The sequence below is a fragment of the Symphalangus syndactylus genome, chromosome 6 (assembly GCF_028878055.3).
Source record: "Symphalangus syndactylus isolate Jambi chromosome 6, NHGRI_mSymSyn1-v2.1_pri, whole genome shotgun sequence".
Taxonomy (NCBI): domain Eukaryota; kingdom Metazoa; phylum Chordata; class Mammalia; order Primates; family Hylobatidae; genus Symphalangus; species Symphalangus syndactylus.
This window is the reverse complement of record NC_072428.2, coordinates 86,971,744-86,992,630: the sequence shown is the minus strand read 5'-3', so window position 1 is coordinate 86,992,630 and position 20,887 is coordinate 86,971,744. Positions and strand designations below refer to the sequence as shown.

Below are 20,887 nucleotides of genomic sequence, written 5' to 3'. Positions count from 1 at the left end.
GGTTCAAAACCTAGAGCTCAGTAATCATGCATTAGGGGAGCTTCTAATTTGAACAGAAGTCTTGTTCTAAATTAAGCTATTATATCTATCAATCACTTTCTGAATAGTTATGTGTATTAGATTTTCTTAAGTAGGAAATATCTGCTTTACAGCTGATTATCCACATTTCTTATTCTCTGTTACAGAGATCTTCACAGATACATCTGTATATGTTCTTTTCTCCTTGAAGCATATCTATATATTTGAAAATAATTAATTTATATTATTCAAAGAAACATGAAAAAATATTTTTGCTTCTGTGAGCACTAGGACTAAGGTTTACCTGAGTTTAGATTAATAAAGTTGCCAGAAATAAAATAAGCATGGATGAACTATGATGATTATATTACACTCTTATCTGCCTGCCTCAGAAATGTTCTTTTGACCAGTAAGTGTTCCAAGCCTTTTAATGAAAACATTCTGGCTGGAGGAAGAGGATACTGACCAGATAATCCTAAGGGCCTTCCCACTAAATATCCATGGTCTAAATTTATAGTCACCTTTTGCATTATCTGTTTAACATTTCCTGTCATGCTTGAAAATGAATATTAATTATGTTTACTGAAATCACAGCTACAGTTGATATTTGGGAGATTTCGATATAAGAATATGACTTTTAATTTCATTGTCTTAAAATAATAAACTCATTTTGCTTCACATAATGTGCTTTCTTTCTTTGGTATTTTTAAGTGAATGTATGGTTTTCTACACACAAACGCACACACACACATGCACGCACACACACACGCATGCACACACACACGCACACGCTCACACACATATATAGCGTAAATTTCTAAGGCAATAATCTTCACTCTAATCTAGTATTAGGTTTCTAAGGTACCAGGAGCCTGATTGCCTCCTAAAAGTCTGAAAACACATGATTAATAACTCATCCATTGCCTTCCAACTGAAAAGAATCACTCTTACCGTATAGCCCTCGGTATACTGAAAAGGAGCCCTGGAACTTTCGTCTGCTGTTGGACTCAGAGGCTTGGGGTCAGACATAGAACGCTGCATCATCTTGGCTGTCTTAGGACTTGCTGGGGGAACTTTAGCCATATCTGGATGCAGTACTTTCTGTGGACTTATATCATCAGGGAGGGGTTTTTCATAAGGTACAAAGGCTGATTCTAAGGCTTTGCCTGGTGAAAGTGGTGAGATGGGTGAGTAAAGGACTTTGGGGGATTTGGGTGGGGAAGGAGCCAGCTGTACTGTGGAATCTGCCCGGAGGTGAGATGAATAACCAATCTCTAAAGGTGTTGGGCGTTTCTTGTCTTTGGGTGGAGATGTGGCACTCAGATACTGAGGACTTTGTGTGTCTGAATCTGCTTCTGTTTGACATCCTAAACTGCCCCCTTTGTAAGTCTTTTCAGGTGCTGAAATGTGTTTAATTATTTCTACCTTGGCATCCACTCGTGCCCGTATGGAGGGTGTTCTTATGGTTCCAACTGGTTCAGTTTGCACAGATATCTCTGCTACCGTTTGAACTGCTATGCTGGAGACTTTGGAAAGAGGTTTGGTCTTGTCAGCCTCTGTCATGCTGTCACCATATTTCCCTACACGAGCTTTCCTCCTTGATCTAGTAGGCATATCCCACTCATCCTGATCTTCATCATCAGTTTGGACGCTTGTATCCACACTCTTTTTAGTTCTCCTTCTCCTACTCACATAGCTCCGATCCGTGGCATCTTCGTCATCCGTTTGTACACCACTGTCCACTATCTTTTTAAAACTTCGGGGATCATCTGTCATATTTTCTCCCATGTCATCATACTGTCCTCGGACTTTAGCTCCAGAACTTCTCTTTTTGGGTTGTTTTTCCTCTTTGACAACAACATCTGTTAGAGGTATTTCTGAAACAGTGCTCAGGATACCAGGTGGGGCAATGTACTGAGTAACACCATCAGACTGAACGGTGTACCATCCTTGGCTTTGTGGTATTTCAATTGCCACAACAGCTGAAGCTGTGGTGGTTGCATCTTCAGTTGCCCAAAATTGACTGCCTTCTGGAGCAGCATACTGACCTTCCAAAATTGCCTGCTCTGTAGTGGTTTGTGGAGAAGCAGTTCCAGAAGGGTCATAGTTATACTGGTAGATCTGCCGAATCTTTTGCTCCTCCAGCTGCTGGTGAAGCTGTTGTTGCAGCTGTTGGATCTGCTCAAGCTGTAACTGTTGCTGAGCTAACGTCTCCTGCCTCATCATGAACTGGGCTTGCCGCTCTTCTTCTTGCTGATAGAGAAGGTGTTGCTTCATAGACTGCAGCTCCTCCAACTTTTTCTGAACCATGATCTTTTCTTGTTCTCGGAATCTTTGAATTTCCTGACGTTCCCACTCCAATTCCTCAGCAAAGCGCTGTTGCTTAATTTTCTCCAGTTCCAGGAGCTCACGTTCCAAGTCTAGCTGCTGCTGTTGTTGTTTATCTTCTTCAGGGACAATTAAAAGAGCACTTTCATCTCCCACCACTTCAGGAAACACTTCGGATGCTGTGGTTAAAGTGGGAACAGAGTCTATCGTCTCAGCAGTAAGAGACTCCACAGTAATAGTTTGCAAACTGGCACTGATATCAATACCAGTTACTGCAATATCCGTTTCAGATGCACCTGTTGTTATAAAATATGATCTAGGCATTGGCTGGCTATGGTGCAGGGCAGGTAATGAAGTCACTGCATCAACTGTATGAATACCAGACAAATCCCTCACTGTGGTGCTGAAAATGGAGCCGGGTTGTGTGGTGATAGCAAATGTAGAGGGTGTTGGAGTTGCTACTGAAGAATAGACAACACCATTAGATGACCTCAAAACACTCCCCACACAATACTGGGGTCCTGGTGGTGGTGTCATTCTTGCTGTGGAATACTGTGGGGTACTAATCCCAACTCCTGAAATGACTTGTCGTGTTTCTGGATATGGACCTGTAGTCTTGCTTGAATAATCCATTACCTCACCTGAAATACAGGGCAGAGTTATAGTCCAGTTCCCAGAATGAATGATGCTTTTTGAGTTTGAAAACCCTCTCATCTTGATGAACATAATGAATGAGACTGCATGCAAATCCACAGGGTAGCCTAATTAGATGCGGAATGAAAGCAATGTTGAACATGCAGGTGCATGCAGGTGATTTTGAGCAGAACAATTTTTTTTTAAAATGAAGGAACAAAAGTGCACATGTACTCCAAAATATGCTGCTATAACATCCAAAGAAAGAGAAAAAGTAACAAAACTGGAAAAGAAGCCACATTTTCATCCTGAAATGAGATGAGGAACACCATAATGATATTTCAAGGAAAGGTCTGCTGCCACATCATACTGACCTGTAGTAACTCTCCCTGAAGTCAGATCTACTGCTGTGTCAGTTCCTTCAGAATAATCAAAAGCATTCTTACTTTTATAGAAAAAATGTCCAGCTTCTGCTAAATTTGTGTCAGACATGGAAGGCTTCATTCCCCCAATCCCTCTATAACCATATGGCCCTGATCGATCATACTGATAGTGGTCATCCCTATAACCAAAACGATCCTCAGGAAGAGTAGTTGCAGGCTGCTGTGCTGTGCAGCTCCTTCCAAATGGTAATTTATAAACCATGTCACAGCACACAGCTCTTCTCCCTGCGGTTAAATCAACGGGTTTTTCATCATCTTCTATTATTTTGGTCATCACACTTGAAGTAGACTCATCCATTGTTACGACTGTTCTGTGAGACTTGGTTGTACTGAGATCCACTACTTCCCCATCAGTGATCCCCTGGGATATGGTGCTATCAGTCCATCCATTTGTGACACCAACAGGAGGCACAGTGACAGGTTTTGTAATAGCCAATGTCATTGCATGTGCTGGAGTACCTAGAGATAAGTTTATTGGTGCTTCTTCCCTAGCTATAGGAAAGACCTGGTCACTTGGTATCCTGTATGGGGGCTCAGCATGCTTTGATGTTGTAAGTTGGAGTGGTGTTGTCATTGCATGTTGTACACCCACTAGGCTTTCTGTGCCTGTAGTGTAACTTGCACTAGCTGTGCATGTGACAAAGGTCACTGTCTCAGTGGCCAGAGATATAGGAGTCACTATTGATGATGTCACACTAAGATTTATAATAGAGGGTTGGACAGCACTAATTTGTTTCCCATAAACTTCATTTGTTGTGATCTGCCTTTTCACATCCATTGTAGAAGCAGAAAGATCAATACATTTATCAGTTGTTTTAACTTCTACCTTTGGTACTGTACGCAAATCAATTACATCACCAACAAGTTGCAATTTTCCATCTTCTTTATACTGAGGCTTCTCTAAATGTATGTTATCTAGAGCAAGAGGCTCTGGAGGAATTGTTGTGGAAATGCTGCTGAGACCAACACTAGGAGCTGTACTTCTGGTTGCTGAAACCTCAGTCTTGGAAACTTCAGTAGTGAGAAACTGTGTAACTGACGTGGGAGCTGCTTGAAATGAAGAGGGTGCTGTGACAGGGGTAGCAGAAAATGTCTGTAAAGCTCCAGAGATGTAGAAGGTCTGTTCTGAAGAAATTGGAATTTCTACAGCTGTCACAGGAGGAACTACAGAAAACACAGGTTCAACAGAAACCAGATCTTTGGAGGGTGATCCCAAGGGCCAACTGGTAATTGCTTGACTAGCAGAAGAATCTGTTGGAGTCCCAGGTTCAGATGGCAATGTAATAACTACATAAGTTTCTGTGAGGGATTTGGAAAATCTTGGTGAGGACTTGTTGGAGTGTGGGGAAAGTGGGGAGGTAGGGGAAGGCAATTTATAATCTGCTGAAGTCACTAAATTTAAGGTCATACTTGAAGTTAAAGATAGGCCTGTTGGTTTGGGGTGTATATCTGTTGGTTTTTGTGTAGTTGTTGGAAGCTGAGGAATCACTGGTTTGGGGGCGATTGGAGGTTTGCTTGGCTCAGGCCTGTGGGTAAATACAAGTCCAGATGGAATTGAAGATGGCTTAGGAGGAACAGGAGGAGGTGCACTGGTACATATTCTTGTAACAGGTAATCCATTACTTCTCAGAACAGCTGTGGTCTCTACAGTAGTAACAGCATCAAACAGAGGTGTAGCTGTAGTCACTGGAGCTGCAACTGTTAACTTTTTTTTAGGAAGAATAGTTGGTTTAGGTGAAGTTGGTGGAGGAAGTGGTGGGGGAGGAGGGGGTGGTGGTGGAGGAGGAGGAGGAGGGGGAGGGGGAGGAGGGGGAGGAGGTTGAGCTGATATGTCCAAAGAAGAACTTCTAAAGAATGGGCGAGGTTTAGCTGGAAGAGAGGAAACAGAAGGACTGCCAGATGGTAACGGAGATGCAGGTTTTTCCTGACTAAAGGTCTCTCCAGATATAAAGTACGTAGTTGAAAGCTGCTCTTTCATTGGAAGGGCTATTACAGAAGAAGGTGGGTGATCAAACACGGTTTCGGATAAGCTACTTTTTGTTAGTTCAGCCTCCAACTCCTTTTTGTCTCTGTAAGCTTCCAAAACTTCTAGAATGATTCCATTCCCAGTTTCCTTCTTGGCTTTCTTCACTGGGTCCTTTTCAGATATGGATAAGTCAGTAGAAATAGTGTCAGCAACTGGCCCTTCAGGTTTAGGTACTAGAGATTCTATGATAGAAGATGCCACATCAGATAAGGAAATAACAATATGATCAGCACTAGCTCTACCATCTGGTGTGGAAGTCCGATCTAAAGATACACTTATTTCTTCTGGATAGTCTATAATGCTGCCTGGAAAATAAGTTGATGAAGAAATTTCCTCAGAATCTTCAAATTTAGTTATCATGTCCACTGGCTCTGTATAAACTGTGGTTATGCTATCCAGGGTAGTAATGGGTGAGGAGCTATCTGTGGTACAGACTGAAGAAACAGATGATGTGAGAGAAGGTGTGTCAGAGGGTGGGACAGATGTAGCACTTTCTGAAGGCTCCGAGTAGGTCAAAATCAGCGATTCATGGGCAATTATCTCTTGAATTTCTCTCGTATAATCGGTTACATATTCATCCTCAATTTCTTCTGTTGAAAAATGCTGGGTTATTTTAACATCTGGGATAGAGAGTGTTGCACTGCTGGTTGAATCTGTAAGAGATGCTCCTGAGAGAACACTTGATGACAAAGATGCATCAGGCATTCTGTCAAAGTCCATGGTGGACTCTGTCATATCCTCACCAATGGGGGCCTGGGTTGGGCTAGATCCAGGTGTTAACTGCATCTGTTGCCTCTTCATAAGTTCTTCATAGGCAGTATCAGCATCTAGTAGTTTCTTTTCTTCTCCTGTAGAAGTTACCATAGTACCCAGGTCCACTATCTCATGGCTTCCTGGGATGATAAAAGAGCTTGAAACAATATCTTCCTGAGGCAGAACAGAATGTAAGCTTTCTAACTCATAAAACTCTTTCTGGAGGTCTGTAATTGTTTGCATGGGATCTTCATAAATCTGTTCTGAAAGTCTTATCTTTTGCTCTCTTCCTTTCTGTTGCATAAATCCATTTTCTTCTTCTTGCCTTGTTAGCAGGCTGCCATCTACCGATCCATTGTACGTATCTTCTACTAAAGATTCATAAATATAATCCTCTATTAGCATCCCACCATACAACGGCTCTTTTTCAAACACTTCATCTCGTTCAGCTGCAGCTGGAAAAGCTTTGTATTTGTGTGTTTTATGCATCATTTCTTCATACATCTCCTCAGCACTTTTTAACGCCTTTTGGCTACCTTCTTTCTGCATAATAGATTGCTCATCTGTTGGTGAGTATAATGACACAGCTGTGGGCAATTTATAAACTTTTTGTACTTCTATTATTTTTTCCGGGCTTATTTCAAAACCTTCTGGGTCTGATTCTATGCTAGGTGAATATTCAGAACAAGAAGATCTATGGAGCTCCTCCATTTCTGCAGCCTGACGTAACTCTTCCGTCGGAGATGCATCTTCAATGGGAGAGAGATTACTAGGTGGTGTCTTTGGCCTTTCCCTTCTTCTCTGAGCTCGAAGTTCATCTTTGTCTTTCTTTGATTTTTTACTAGAACTCTTTCTTTGTTGCTGTTCTATTTCCCTCTGCTTTTCTTGCTCCTTTAATAATTCTTCTTCCTCTCTCAATTCTTCTTCCTCTGAAGAATCTTCAATAGTAGGCAAAAGAGGGCCATGTGATCTGTGCCGAGCTTTACGTTGCTGTTTGCTCTCTCCTTTTTTGTGACTCGGGCTACTGTCACTGTCCTCATCAAGTGATGATACTGATGTAGGGGATGTACCAGGAGTGAAGCTGGAAGCATGCAGACTCGAAGATCCCTCTCCCCTTGACCTATCTTCAGGTGAGTCTGTCAGGCTTTCCATTTCTAATTCTGGCTCTTCATCAAAATACAAACTTGTTTTTTTCTGTGATGACTCTGCAGAATATTTATCTGCTATTGTACTGTTGAGCTCAATTGTTTTAAATCGGCGTAGCCCTCCTCCTCCAGCAACTACAAGTTCTTCACTTTCCTGACTTTTAGTTTCTCTGTATTTAAGTTCAGGACTTTCATCAAATGCTTCATCGTCTTCATCATGCCATGAGTGACGTCTTCCTGCATCATCATCAATGCTTGTGCTACTTTTTCGCGTCAGTCTTCTGTGTTTCCCTGCTGTTATTTTGCCTTTTCCCTTTGTTTCTTCCTTCTTCTGGATCTCAGTACTACTACTAATCTCTTTGAGCTGGTTTCTGATGAACTCATCATCTTCAGAACCTGAAGCATCTTCATCAGCACTCATTTCTATGATTTGTTTTCGAATGAAGTCCTCCTCTTCCCCTGATCCTTGGCTGTCTTCCTGTTTATACTCATCACTGCTTGATGAGCCAACACTAGTTCTTCGTTTTCTTTGTGGAACAGGTGAGTTTTCACTTTCACTACTCTCTTCAACTGAATCATAAGGCTCTCTTCTAGTAGTTATGTCATCAACAAACTCAGACTTCTCTTTATGGTCCTTGCTGGAAGGAATATCTTGTTGGCTATCTTTTTTAAAAGTGTCTTTCCTTTCTTCTTGACTCTCTTTGATTTCCTCTTCTGAAATAGTAATTTCCAAGGTTTCAGATAAACTCTGAGTTTTCTCTTGGTCTTTAGGCTGTTCAGGAGAAACTTCATGGGGTTGTGTTTTCTTTTCTGACTTTTCATCAACAAGTGTACTTGCTTGAGCTTCCAAAATAGATAGGACTGTACTTTCTAACTTAGCCAAATCTGAGGGACTGGAAGGGCTGCTTTCTTGTGAAAAAGAGTCCTTTTTGAGTCCCTTGAGAATATCCTTTTCATCAGTTGGAATAAGACTTGGAATTTCACCAAGCGAGCTTGATATTCCATCGGAAGAATATCCCGTGTCGCTCAGACCTTGGGGGCTTTTAGGCTGCTGAGAACTTGAGGTGTCTGATTTGTCATCTTCCTTTTCCTAAGCAGGGAGATAAAGATACAGGAAAACTTAACATGGTTAAACTAAAAACATGGCCTCTCTGTTACTACCAAATAACTATTAGGAACTGAAAAATAATTTTGGAAAATTTTTTCAACTATATGTCAGTATTTTTTAAAAGTTTGAGAAAAATATTGTTGATATGCGTTCATAAGGTTAGTTTCCATTTAAACTAAATTTCATTAAATGTCAATTCTCAATGACATTTGATCTTCTTTCACAAATACTCTACCTTTTCACATTTCAATGTCATTTTCCTTCAAAAATACGATTATTTTTCTCAATAAATCTGCTTTAGAATAAAGTTTATAAATTGTGATGAAGATGTTTAAAGATAAATTTTCTATTAACATAATTTATATTTTTGGATTATGAGGTCAGGTAAAGTTCAAGAAAGTATCAGACAATGGGCTCTGTGCCTGGCTGTAAGTTGTAAGGGATGTTGGAGAATTTACTAAACAAAAAAAAGCAAGTAACATGCCATAATAACATATATGCCATGTACCACAAATAATCTTTTATCATTCTTGTCAAATGATTCAAACAAGGCACTGCTTTAAAAAGACATTTTGAAAGTTATGAAACACTATATATACTTGGTATTATTGTTAATATCATTACTCTATATCACTTGGAATGAATGTTTAGAAATTATGTACTTTGAAAAAGTTATACAATAATTGGTCTGACTCATCAGTTCAGTTAAAGAGAAATATCCAGCTGTTATTTTTGTAGAGTTGTTAATCACATTTATCTTCAGCATTTCATCTCAAAGGTGTTTCACTAATGTCACTTACAAATACCTTCTGATTTTGAAATCTTGTTTTATCTTGAAAAGCAGCTTCCTTAAACAATAAATAGCTTTTGTGAGCAGGAGCATGGGCTTTCCAGAGATCTGGGACCCTTAGCGACACACCACAACCTTGAACTTGTTGCCTTTCTTGGGCTATGACGATGCCATGACAACAATTTAGGTTCAAGAATCAGAGAGGCCTTAAATAAAAATTAAATATAGAGACTTCTTGCATAAAGACTTTTTTGCTAATTAAAAATATACATGAGCAAAACAAAACTGATTCAGTTAGTTGTCCTGTTTAAAGGAGAGTGTCACAATAGTCTCATAGCCTACAGAAAGGAGGGGTTGGGGAACAGCTGCCTAAGAGCATGCTGCAGCTTATTCTAGCCTGTGAGGCCACCTTAATTTCACTAAGTCTGTATCTTGCACTGTCTCAATATTTTCAGTGTGTGTTGGCATGAGCAGAATCTTCTGATCTAACTATGGCCCAAGTAAACAGACGTAAGTTTGCACAACAAACATACTCCTTCCTTCCTTCCTCCTTCCTTCCTCCATCCTTCATCTTTTCTTCCTTCATCCTTCCTTCCTTCCTTCTTCCTTCCTTCGTCCTTCCTTCCGTTGTTCCTTCCTTCCTTCCTTCCTTCCTTCCTTCCTTCCTTCCTTCCTTTCCTTCCTTCCTTCCCTCCCTCCCTCTCCCCATCCTTCCCTCCCTCCTTCTTTTCTTCTCCTTTTTCTAGTTAGAGTTATCAAATATAAATATTGTTGGCTTGATGCTCATTTTACATTCATTTTCATCTAAATATATACCTTTATTATGCATGGTCAATGATCTATCCAGAGCATATTATAGGGTAAAATGATTTTGCTGAATTTACAATGTTACTCAATTAAAAAAGACAGTGTGATACATTCTTAACAACTTTAGTGCAAAAACTAATGCCTACTCTTCAGTGTGCACCTAGAATTAACTATACTGTACCAATTTGCATGTCTTTCCAGTAAAGAATTTCTTATCTGCAGTTGTGAGACTATAGTAGGAGGGTTGATGAGCACTTAACTCATTTCAGTTCCTTTCTCATAATGAAGTGGCAAGCAATGGTGAAGCTGCCTTCTAATAAATGCTTTCTGGATGGTAATAGTGGAGAGACATTTCCATTTCATTACATCCCAGAAAATGCCAGAGCACATTTTTTGGAATTCAATATAATTTCTGTCCTTCCTTGTTTGTCTTTTTTTTAACCCTAGCCCTATCCTCCCTTTACTGAATTACAGTAAACACCATCATGATGGGGGTGGGATACTTAAGCTCCTTGTGAATAAAAGGTCAAGAATATGATCTTTCACAGTCAAACTTTGATAATGTCATGTGTATTCTTATTTTTCTTCTTATTTTTTTTTTGAGACGGAGTCACGCTTTGTCACCCAGGCTGGAGTGCAGTGGCTCGATCTTGGCTCACTGCCACCTCCGCCTCCTGGGTTCAAGCCATTCTCCTGCCTCAGCTTCCTGAGTAGCTGGGATTACAGGTGTGTGCCACCACGCCTGGCTAATTTTTGTATTTTTAGTAGAGACGGGTTTCACCATGTTGGTTAGGCTTATCTTGAACTCCTGACCTCCTGATCCGCCCACCTCGGCCTCCCAAAATCCTGGGATTACAGGCGTGAGCCACCGTGCCTGGCCATGGGTATTCTTTATTTTATGTCTACGTATATTAAAATATGTAACAATGTCATAAAACTAAGCATATATGAAAGAAATGTGACCATGGTTATATGTAACAATTCAGAGGACCATTTAAAAAGTTACAGTTTCATATAATGGATTCTGAAGGTTCTACTGATATTATACAAAACGGATTAGGACCAGACTTATATAATGTAACAAGAGATATTAAGTGACATTAGACAGAAGATTAATACACATAAATATCAAAATACCAGCCCTACAATCTCCCTTATGTGCCTTTTCCTTGTGTTCATGCTTTTCTTCTTCACTCAGCACCATGTCCTACCCAGTTATTCCTCCTCCCACTCACTGCCTGGTCTCCTCCCTCCACACTCCTCATAGGATTTCATCATTGTTTACCTATGGTGGTGATGCTGCAATGATTTTCTTCCCCTAAATAACTTTTGCATATTATAAGGTGGCAAGCTGGCAAAGTGTTTACTCTCCAGGCTTTTTTTCCTTTCCCTTCCAATAACCCCCTGCCATTTATTGGGCTGCAGACTGGTCAGTGAGAGGCAGTGACGAATGGAGCCACATTTGGATCTCTTCCCATGGTGGTGTATCTTGAGGCCTTCACTAGTAGTGGAGAATGTGCCAAGACATACCTGCACTGCCAAATTTGGTTTTGCTCTTTTCACAAAAGCCTTCCATATTGAAGGCAAACAGAATTTTTTTTGAATATTATTAAAGAACTGAATTCTAGATGACATATAAAACTGTGCAAAGAAAGGATGCAGTGTGTGAAGTTTTTGTTTAATTTTCCATTTATTTTGACGGGCTAAAATTAAACAATGAATGCAAATCTTCAATAATTTACATAAAGTTTACATTAATGCAGATTACTGATTTGAGTGTTTGTAACACTCCAAACAAAATTAAGCCTATAAAATTCACTGGACCTGGAGTGAAAGATCGGATGCTCTCATCTAAGCACTATAATATGGGAGTCCTTCTCACTACAGAAAACATTATTATTTTTCATCCTTTCTGATTAGGCAGCCACTTATTGGCTATATGTAACTTAAATACTAACCCTGAGATCATTTTAACAAGAAATAAAAGTACCTGCTAAAGAATGTTCCAAGTTTGGTTTCTATGAGGAGAGTATTTTAGTGTATTATATCAAATAAAGATTTAAACAGTATTCTGTCTGTGTATATAAGTAAAAGGTAAAATTCTATAGCAATATAACTTTTAAAATATTAAACTAAAAATTTAAAAATGTGTATGTAGTTTTCAAATTGTTATACTTCAGGATTAATTTTAATGCTATTCAACAAACATTTTGAAAGATAGGAATGAATGAAGTGATAAAATGATGTGGCAACAAAGAAATTTAAACAATGTACTATAATAATATGAATGACACAAATGACAGCTAGATTAATGATTAAATAATACACATATATAAATAGAGTAAAATATTATACCAAGTGTTTGGTATAGCAGTGAGGGTTGCTAAGGGAGATGGATAATTATAATAATGAAAAGCCAGTATTCTAAAAGTGTCATAGGAAAAAACATCTTGTGCAGTGGGTGAGGGCACAGTCTTTGTAATCAGAGCTGGACTATAATTCTAGCACTTCTGCCTTCCAGCTATGTGATCTTGGGCATGGAAATTCAGTTTCCCCATCTTTACTAAAGCTATCATAATATTAACCTTATCAATAATTGTATAAGGAAGTACTTAACACAGCAGCCAGAATAGTAAGAGGTAAATTAAGAGTATTGTTTTGACTGTAAATAAAAACTAATTAAGAAATTAATCATTGCAGAAAATTCTGCATCAGGAAAACTGACTATTTTTCTAATATTTTCTGATGCAGAAAAAACTGCATCAGGGAATAGAAGGGCAGACTCATGGAAGTCATGCTAGCAAAGTGGTCTGGAGGTTCAGGTGGGATTTTTTCTGACACAGTTGATGTGAAGGTGCAGCATCAGTGCACACAGAAAAACTGAGAACAGGTTCAGAAAGGAGAAAGCACAGGCTATGTTCAGGAATCACACAAAGGCGTATTTGGCTGTTTTTCTTTAATTTCTCCCCATGGGGAATGTTAGTGGTTGCTTGAAAGTTGTGCTGGAGCCAGATTCCAGAAGGCTGAGAAAGCCAACTAAGCCATTTAGACAGGAGTCTCCGCTGTGGGGTGCACATACCCTGGTAGCTATGCAAAGTGCTTCAGTGGAATACAATGAGAAGACAATAGGATTTTAGTTGCATTTTTAAATCCAAAAGAGAGCATAAATTAAACTGCACTAATATTTAATCAATAGATGGACAATACTATTATCTCACTTGTCATGTCAGTTGGTCACATGGTCTGTGAGGAATCCTGGGAGAAGGCTGAAGTTATAATGAGGCAACCAACTATAAAGAGAAGTTACAGTGAGGCAACCACTTCACTTGCTCACCTTTACGTTGAAGTTTATCATTCAGTTATGCAGATTTATGGTTTGTAGTTATAAAAGATCACCTAGTTTTAACTAAACTAGCTTTCCTCTAATAGCTGAGTAGTAGAAGAAATTTCTGCAAAAAAAATCATTTGTTAAAGATCAAACTAGTAATGTAAGAAATACACACATGCACTCACAAGAAAGCTGATACTTTTCATATTGTTACAAGCTTTTCATCAGTTTTCATAACAAGGTGAGAACAGTGATCATCAAATTAAATCAGATCTGACTTGAAGTTAGTAAAAAATGCTTGACATTATCAGGAAAGCTATTTGAAATCTGTTTCTGCATCTATTATTGCTAATAACAAACCTTACCCTAAATATAGAACGTGCTTTGAATCAAAGCCAGTGGTATTATGACACTATCACAAACCTCTGTAATTTTCAGCAAATAAGTTTTCTAGTACTTTATAAGTTTTCACTAATTTCAATAATAACCATTTGGAATCTTCTTTTGAATTTTCTTTCTCAGTAAGAAAAATCACATAATAGATGGGGAAATGTTTTTTATTTTTGGCCATGAAAAAATGACTAAAGTGATATGTGGAATCAATAAAGCGACAAGTCAAACTACATTCCTTTGTCAGCAAATGTTGGAAGAAACAAAGAAATAATTGTGGAAGATTTGGGAAAAAATTATGAGAACAAATTAAGTAGCAAAAGATCTAATAATAATATAACCCAACTACGGAGATTTCTTTACATACTCAGTTCATAATATTCCCTGTTTCTCTTGAATTAATAATAAAATATTTTAAGGATTACTATTGTGAACCCTCAAGGAAAAATGTACCAATGAAGACATAGCCTCAATGTGGAGTGATTTGTTTAATTCAAAAAATGTATATTTTTTAAATAAAAAATATTAAAAATTGAGAAGTAATTTCTCTGATTGGAATTATAATTTTAAAGAATAAGGTTAGGGAGTTGGCAGTACATGTGAAAAACATTTATTCATTACAAGTAAGCCAGAATTAGACAGACTGCCTCAAGATATTACTGATGTAGTACACTGTATACTAATAAGATCTTTATATTTTGAAGAACATTTATTTTGTACTGAGACAGAGATTATGACATTATTTTTGACCATGACACAGATATTTACCGTTTACCTCATGACAAATTAGTTAAAAAGCTGCAGAATGTGAAGATTTGATTGTTTCTTAAAAATAGAGGATTGTAAGTGCTTTTCAGTAATACAATACTTATTAGATAGCAAGAAAATAAATACTAGTTATCAGCAATATGCTGGGTATTATATAGTTAAAGCGAAATAAACAATACCTGTTTCTTTGAGAAAATTATAATGTGGAAATAGCTCTTTGAAGATAAATATTTGGAAATTATCATATGATTACGCTATACAAAATAACATATGTCACTTTTAAAAGTTATTGTATCTGCTTATTTAACAAACTTTAAAACAGAATATTTTAATCTGTTTAAAAACCTTCTAGACAAAGAAATGCAATCAGGTTTAAAATCATTTGTGGAAAAAGTATTTTAAAATCCCCACATTTTCTGATAGTTAACAAACACAAATGATTGGTATTAAGAAAGGTTGACACTTATTTGTGCGATTGCCAATTCTTTTTTTCATAATTGGTTTCCAATCCGCACTTCAAAAAAAGGTAACAATATATAGTGAGAACAAACTGTGAGCTACTTCTTTCATTTCTAGCATATCCTTTTTAATTATCTTTTTTTTCTGCTCTGAATAGCCATTAAAACTGAACATCAAAGTATCAAAATAAGCTTAACTTTGAAGCTGGATTTCAAATAACTATATCATAAAATTTTACACCAAGATCTTAAAAAATATTAAAACATAATCAGTGCTCTCTCTAAAATATCATTATTAAACACCTTTTAAGGTGATCAAATGTATCTGTATATATTATCTGCATTTAAATAAATATAATAACAATGGTAATTTCAGTTTATTTCACCGAATTATTCTCTATTCTTTGTGAATGTTTTATAAGGTAAATATTAGTAAAATAGTACATACATAAAATTTATAAATACATATACACATATTAAGGTTGTATAACAAAAGAAAAAGTAATAATAAAAAGAAAGTGATAAAGTTATAAAATAGAAGAAAAAAGTACTGCATTCAGGAAAATATTTGAAAACTTCTTGTTTGGAATATATTTAAAACACAACAGGGAATCAGTAGGAACATCTGAGTGATGGAGTTAAATTATCTGAACCCTAGAAAACATTTACCTGACAGCTACAGACTGGAGAAGGGAGAAAAGGAAGGCATCCTAACCAGTAATTAGATTGCTCAAATAATTGGCAAAAGGTCATGAAAGCAGTAAGTAAGGTAGTGCCTTGAGGAACAGGAGTTAATAGACAGAAGTGTGATACCTTCATTGTGGAGAACAAAGGACAGGTAAGAAGAGACCTGAAATCACTCAGAAGATTAGTAACTGGGAGACAGGAGACAGGTGCTTGATGGTGAAATAGAAAGTTACCACCAGAAACTGTTTCTATAGAGAAGTGGAAGAGTCAGACATATTGAGTTTGCATTTACAGAGAGGCTTTGAAGTAGAACTACTGACTAGGTACTTGAAAATGCAGGTCTGACACTCAAGAGAGGGACAAGAGGTATATAAGTGGATTCAAAAATTGTTCATGTAGCTCCCATAGGAGGAACAAAGACAGAACTCAAAACGAAACAAGGAAAATCATCTGGACTTTGCAAAGATAAATCATAGAGATAGTCAAAGCAGATTTCATAAAGTATGATCAGAAAGACAAAAAGAGAAGGAAAGTAGAGGGCCATGAAAGCCACAGAAAGTTTCACAAAGAGACAAACAGTACCAAGCACCAAGCTCTGTAAAGGTTAGCTGGGAACATCACACTCTGGGGACTGTTGTGGGATTGGGGGAGGGGGGAGGGACAGCATTGGGAGATACACCTAATGCTAAATGACGAGTTAATGGGTGCAGCACACCAACATGGCACATGGATACATATGTAACAAACCTGCACATTGTGCACATGTACCCTAAAACTTAAAGTACAATAATAATAATAATAAAAGGTTAGCTGGAAGAAGCAATTGGTGGTGGTGGTGGTGGCTAGACTCAGTCATTAGAATGGAGACTATAGGCATCTTTTTGACTCCGCTCAAACTCATTTAATGAAAGGAGACCAGGATTTACTTAGACAATGTGTGATGCATCAGATAGCAGAGATGGGTTGGTAAGCATGTGTTAAAACTGTAAAGAAAACACAATTGAATCCCAGTGAAACAAAGTATAGTTTCTAGTTGGAATTTTAATACTATTAAATTATTCAATTTCCTGGTAAGTCATTGCTGTCCTCTGTGAATTAAATGTATTCAATTAAGTATAATGTAAGATCTCTTATAGCTCCAAAAAATATCAGAGTTCCTCTGAAAAGGATGTAACTGCTTGTGAAAATATTGGTTAAAATGGGTTAAATGAAAATTTTCCATTAAAGAAAAAGAAAAGAATATTTTTCCAAATTATGCTGATTACAAATAACCTTTCAATATTAAACACATTGAATAAAACTGCTAACAGAATACATTATATTAAAAATCATGCTAAATATTAAACTGCGTTGTGAAATTTTAGAATGACTTTTGCTTTGGATTTTAGTTCCGTCATTTTTTTTCCTCTTTTCTTTTATTCTTTTTGCAATTACTTTACGGCTGACCACACATTAAATAAAACCTGGTTGACTCTTATGTAAACAAATGGTTAAGTAAACTGAAACTTACATAAAGACACATTATTTTATGTTAAAGGGGGATATTGATTTTTATGTCCATAGTAGAGAAAAAAATAAAACTGGATAACTTCTTTATCACTCCGTATGATTTTGATAGATTATTTGATAGGCATAGGAAACAGGGAAATAAATGTTGTATTTATGCTTTATGTAAACTTCATAAAGCTGTGAAAAGACCAAAGCTCTTCATTATAGTCAAACAATTGTTATACTTCTTTAAGAATGTCATTCATTGTTTGAGGAACTTCACTTATATAATTACCATTGCACAACTTGTATACTTAGGTTAAAAATTAGTAATTTCATACATGAGAGTGTGAGAAGTAGTAAACTTTAACTTACTGTTTTTTCTTTCCCAGGTTCCACCTGATCAGGTTTTGCTGTGCGTGGTGGCTGTGACTGTTCTTTTATTGTTTTGGTTGTCTTATCATCTTCTTTAGGTAAACTCTGAGGTGTGCCAGATAGTAAATCTTCCATCTTGGTCTGTGGTTGTTTGTCTTCTTGCACTGTCTTTGGAGCCACTCTGCCTTCAAGCTTTTCTTCAGCTATTTGTACTTGAGATTTAAGTAAGTCATGTTTTTGTTCTTCTGGGGCTGATGCTTTTGCCTCTGGGAGTAGCTTTTTGTCTTCAGGGGTTGGCTTTTTTTCTTCTAGTAGTGGCTTTTTTTCTTCTAATAGTGGCTTTTTTTCTTCAGAACATATCTTTTCTTTTTCAGAGATTAGCTTTTTTTCTTCAGAGAGTGGCTTTTTTTCTTGAAGAGCTGAAGCTTTGTCTTTCTCTAATTTACTCTCTTCTTGTTTTTGATCTGGGGTTACCATAGGAGGAATTTTTTCCATTGATAGTGTTTCCTTTACTTTTTCCAGAATGACTGTTTCAGCTTCTGTTTTTACTTCTTCTTCTTGCTTTTTCACTAATTTTACTTGGGGAGGCACTGCTGTTTTCTGAGATGGTGATTCTGTAGGAACAGGCATGGGAGATGCTTTGGGTTCTGATGGTGCAGGTGGCATTTTGCCTATGTCTCCAAGCTGTCCTGATATTGCTCTCTGGGTTTGGCAATTTAAACAAAGCCATTCTTGAATCTGTGAAAAAAAATTACAATGAACAGATTAAATGTATTATAATGTATCTGCTTCTGTGATTTTACCAAAGTGAAAATTTGGCAATTCCTATCTGCTGTTTTTGTACATGGAGAAGGTGGGTCACTGTTTCCCAAATCCAATGACATAGTAATTTTTTAAAACATTACAAAAAGGCTATTTGAACTGTAAAAATGTATAGAATTTCTAGAGACTAGCAATTCACTATCTTCATTAAATGAGAAAAAGAAAAAGAAATAATTGCATTAAACGTGGACCCAGAGAAATATTCATTTTCAGGAAGAAAAAAAATCTGCATTTGTTCCAAATAAAATTATTTTAAGGCCTGGTTTCTTCGAAATTAGTATTTTCATCCAAAATTTATTCAAAGACTATTATATTTCATAATAATTATCTTTATAATAACCAATTAATCAAAAGTTCTTTTGGGATTTAGCCTATTGTCTCCTATCTCTTGACTTGGGCCAAATATAGTTCTACCTTTCAGAGTAGAGCTTTATAGGTATAGGCAGTTTTCAAGAATCACTTGTGCATAATTCTCTATCTGCTTCCAGATTATGAACATAATTTCATTCTTAATACTAATCACATTTCCTCATGCAATTGAACAAGAAGCACTCCAAGCCTCAATTATTTGGTATCTTTTTCCCTGAGTGTTCTGATTTGCTGACTAAAACATTTTCTTTCTACTTTTTTTTTTTTTTTTTTTGCCCAGGCTGGGGTGCAATGGTGCGATCTCGGCTCACTGCAACCTCCGAACCTCCGCCTCCCGGGTTCAAGCGATTCTCCTGCCTTAGCCTCCTGGGTACCTGGGATTCAGGCATGCGCCACCCACGCCCGGCTAATTTTTTATTTTTAGTAGAGATGGGGTTTCTCCATGTTGGTCAGGCTGGTCTTGAACTGCTGACCTCAGGCGATCCGCCCACCTTGGCCTCCCAAAATGCTGGGATTAGAGACGTGAGCTACAGCGCTTGGCCAAACATTTTCTTATATTGCTGCTCTTCAGTGTCTAAGCCATGGTCACCTGCACTAAATCAACTGATAGGGTCTTTAGACATACAAATTCCTAGGAACTACACCAAAACCATTTTAGCAGAATCCTGGGAGAGGAAACAGGAGGACCTGCCTTTTTGATAAACTGGTTAAGAATTTTTGCAAACTAAATACTAAAAACTACTCTCTGATAAGAGTACAGAACAAATGATCACCTAGGAGACAAATTACGTTAGAATAATAGTATTAAAGAATTCCTCCCTGATTGATGTGTGTTGCATTTTTTCTTACATTATATCTATTCTAATGTTAAAAAGTAAAGGCTGTGTATGTAGTTCTAATTGTTACCATTGAATGTGTACCCATTCTGTAAGGCACAGGGTTAGAGTGTCATACAAATAATATTGATTTCAATCATTACGTTGTGCTCTGAGAAGTTCAATTTCAAATTGCTTTTCATGCTGGCTCACTCTTTCTAGTTGCTTATCTTAAAGTCTTTAGATAAAAAAATCACTTATTGCTCTAGAATACTATCAGATATCTAAGTTTCATTTCTTACTTCAGGTTCCAATTACTTTAGAAACTAACAATGTTGCTTAATAACTATGATTATTTTGCAATCTGTAAGCCATTATGATTCTTATTTGCTGATCTAAAAGAGTAAAGAGAAAAGTCAATTCTGTAAAGGTGGTAAAATGCTGCCAATAAAATATTAAGATATACATGGATTCATTTGCTTTTTGTGTATATAATCACTCAATATCAATTCTCTTGTTAATTTCATGTCTAAGGAGCTCTGAATTGAATTGTGTGCCTTCTTTAATTAATGTCTTTATATAAAAGTCATTAGAAAGAAAATTTGATTCATTATGTCAAATGCTAAAAGTTCTAGCTCTTGTGTTGAACAGTCCCTAAAGGAAGAACTTCCATAATATCTACAGAAAATCAATCTTAATCTATAACATGGTTTTAAAAACAATTACTTGGTTGAGCCACATCTTAAGAGATTTTCATTCAGAGCCTGACTTCTTTTTTTTTTTTTTTTTTTTTTGAGATGGAGTCTCGCTTTGTCACCAGGCTGGAGTGCAGTGGCTTGATCTCAGCTCACTGCAATCTCTGCCACCCGGGTTCAAGCCATTCTCCTACCTCAGCCTCCTGAGGAGCTGGGATTACAGGTACACGCCACCACACCCAGCTATTTTTTGTATTTTTGGTGGAGATGGGGTTTCACCATGTTACCCAGGATGGTCTAGATCTCCTGACCTCGTGATCCACCCGTCTTGGCCTCCCAAAGTGCTGGGATTACAGGCGTGAGCCACCGCACCTGGCCACAGAGCCTGACTTTTTAAAACACAAAAACAGATACGAATAGCTGCATTACTGTGCTGATTTGCCACATGGATTCTAAAAACGAAATACTGGTGTGTATTAAGCATCTCCATAGGCCATGTTATAATATAAATAAGTTAGAAAATTTTAATATACCAGAAATACATGTTTCATGCCATTGGAAATTTTTGTCATTTAAAAAAGTGTGACTATTCTATCTGAGTTTTTGGGACAGGGACAAATTATTCTTACAAAATTGCCATC

At 37.3% G+C, this 20,887-nt stretch overlaps 1 protein-coding gene across 7 annotated transcripts in view; it reads right to left on the bottom strand.

Moving 5' to 3' along the window:
* The window catches only part of PCLO (piccolo presynaptic cytomatrix protein), a 404,883-nt gene that overhangs the window by 190,067 nt on the left and 193,929 nt on the right, over window positions 1-20,887 (bottom strand). For 5 of the 7 annotated variants that reach the window (XM_055283384.2, XM_055283385.2, XM_055283386.2 and 2 more), the window contains exons 4-6: window positions 17,546-18,283; window positions 3,354-8,436; window positions 970-2,987 (exon numbers count right to left, since the gene is read on the bottom strand). In XM_055283384.2, the coding sequence (XP_055139359.1) occupies window positions 970-2,987; window positions 3,354-8,436; window positions 17,546-18,283 (7,839 nt within the window). The remainder of the gene's footprint in view (window positions 1-969; window positions 2,988-3,353; window positions 8,437-17,545; window positions 18,284-20,887) is intronic. The other 2 variants (XM_055283387.2, XM_055283388.2) reach the window with 2 other exon arrangements.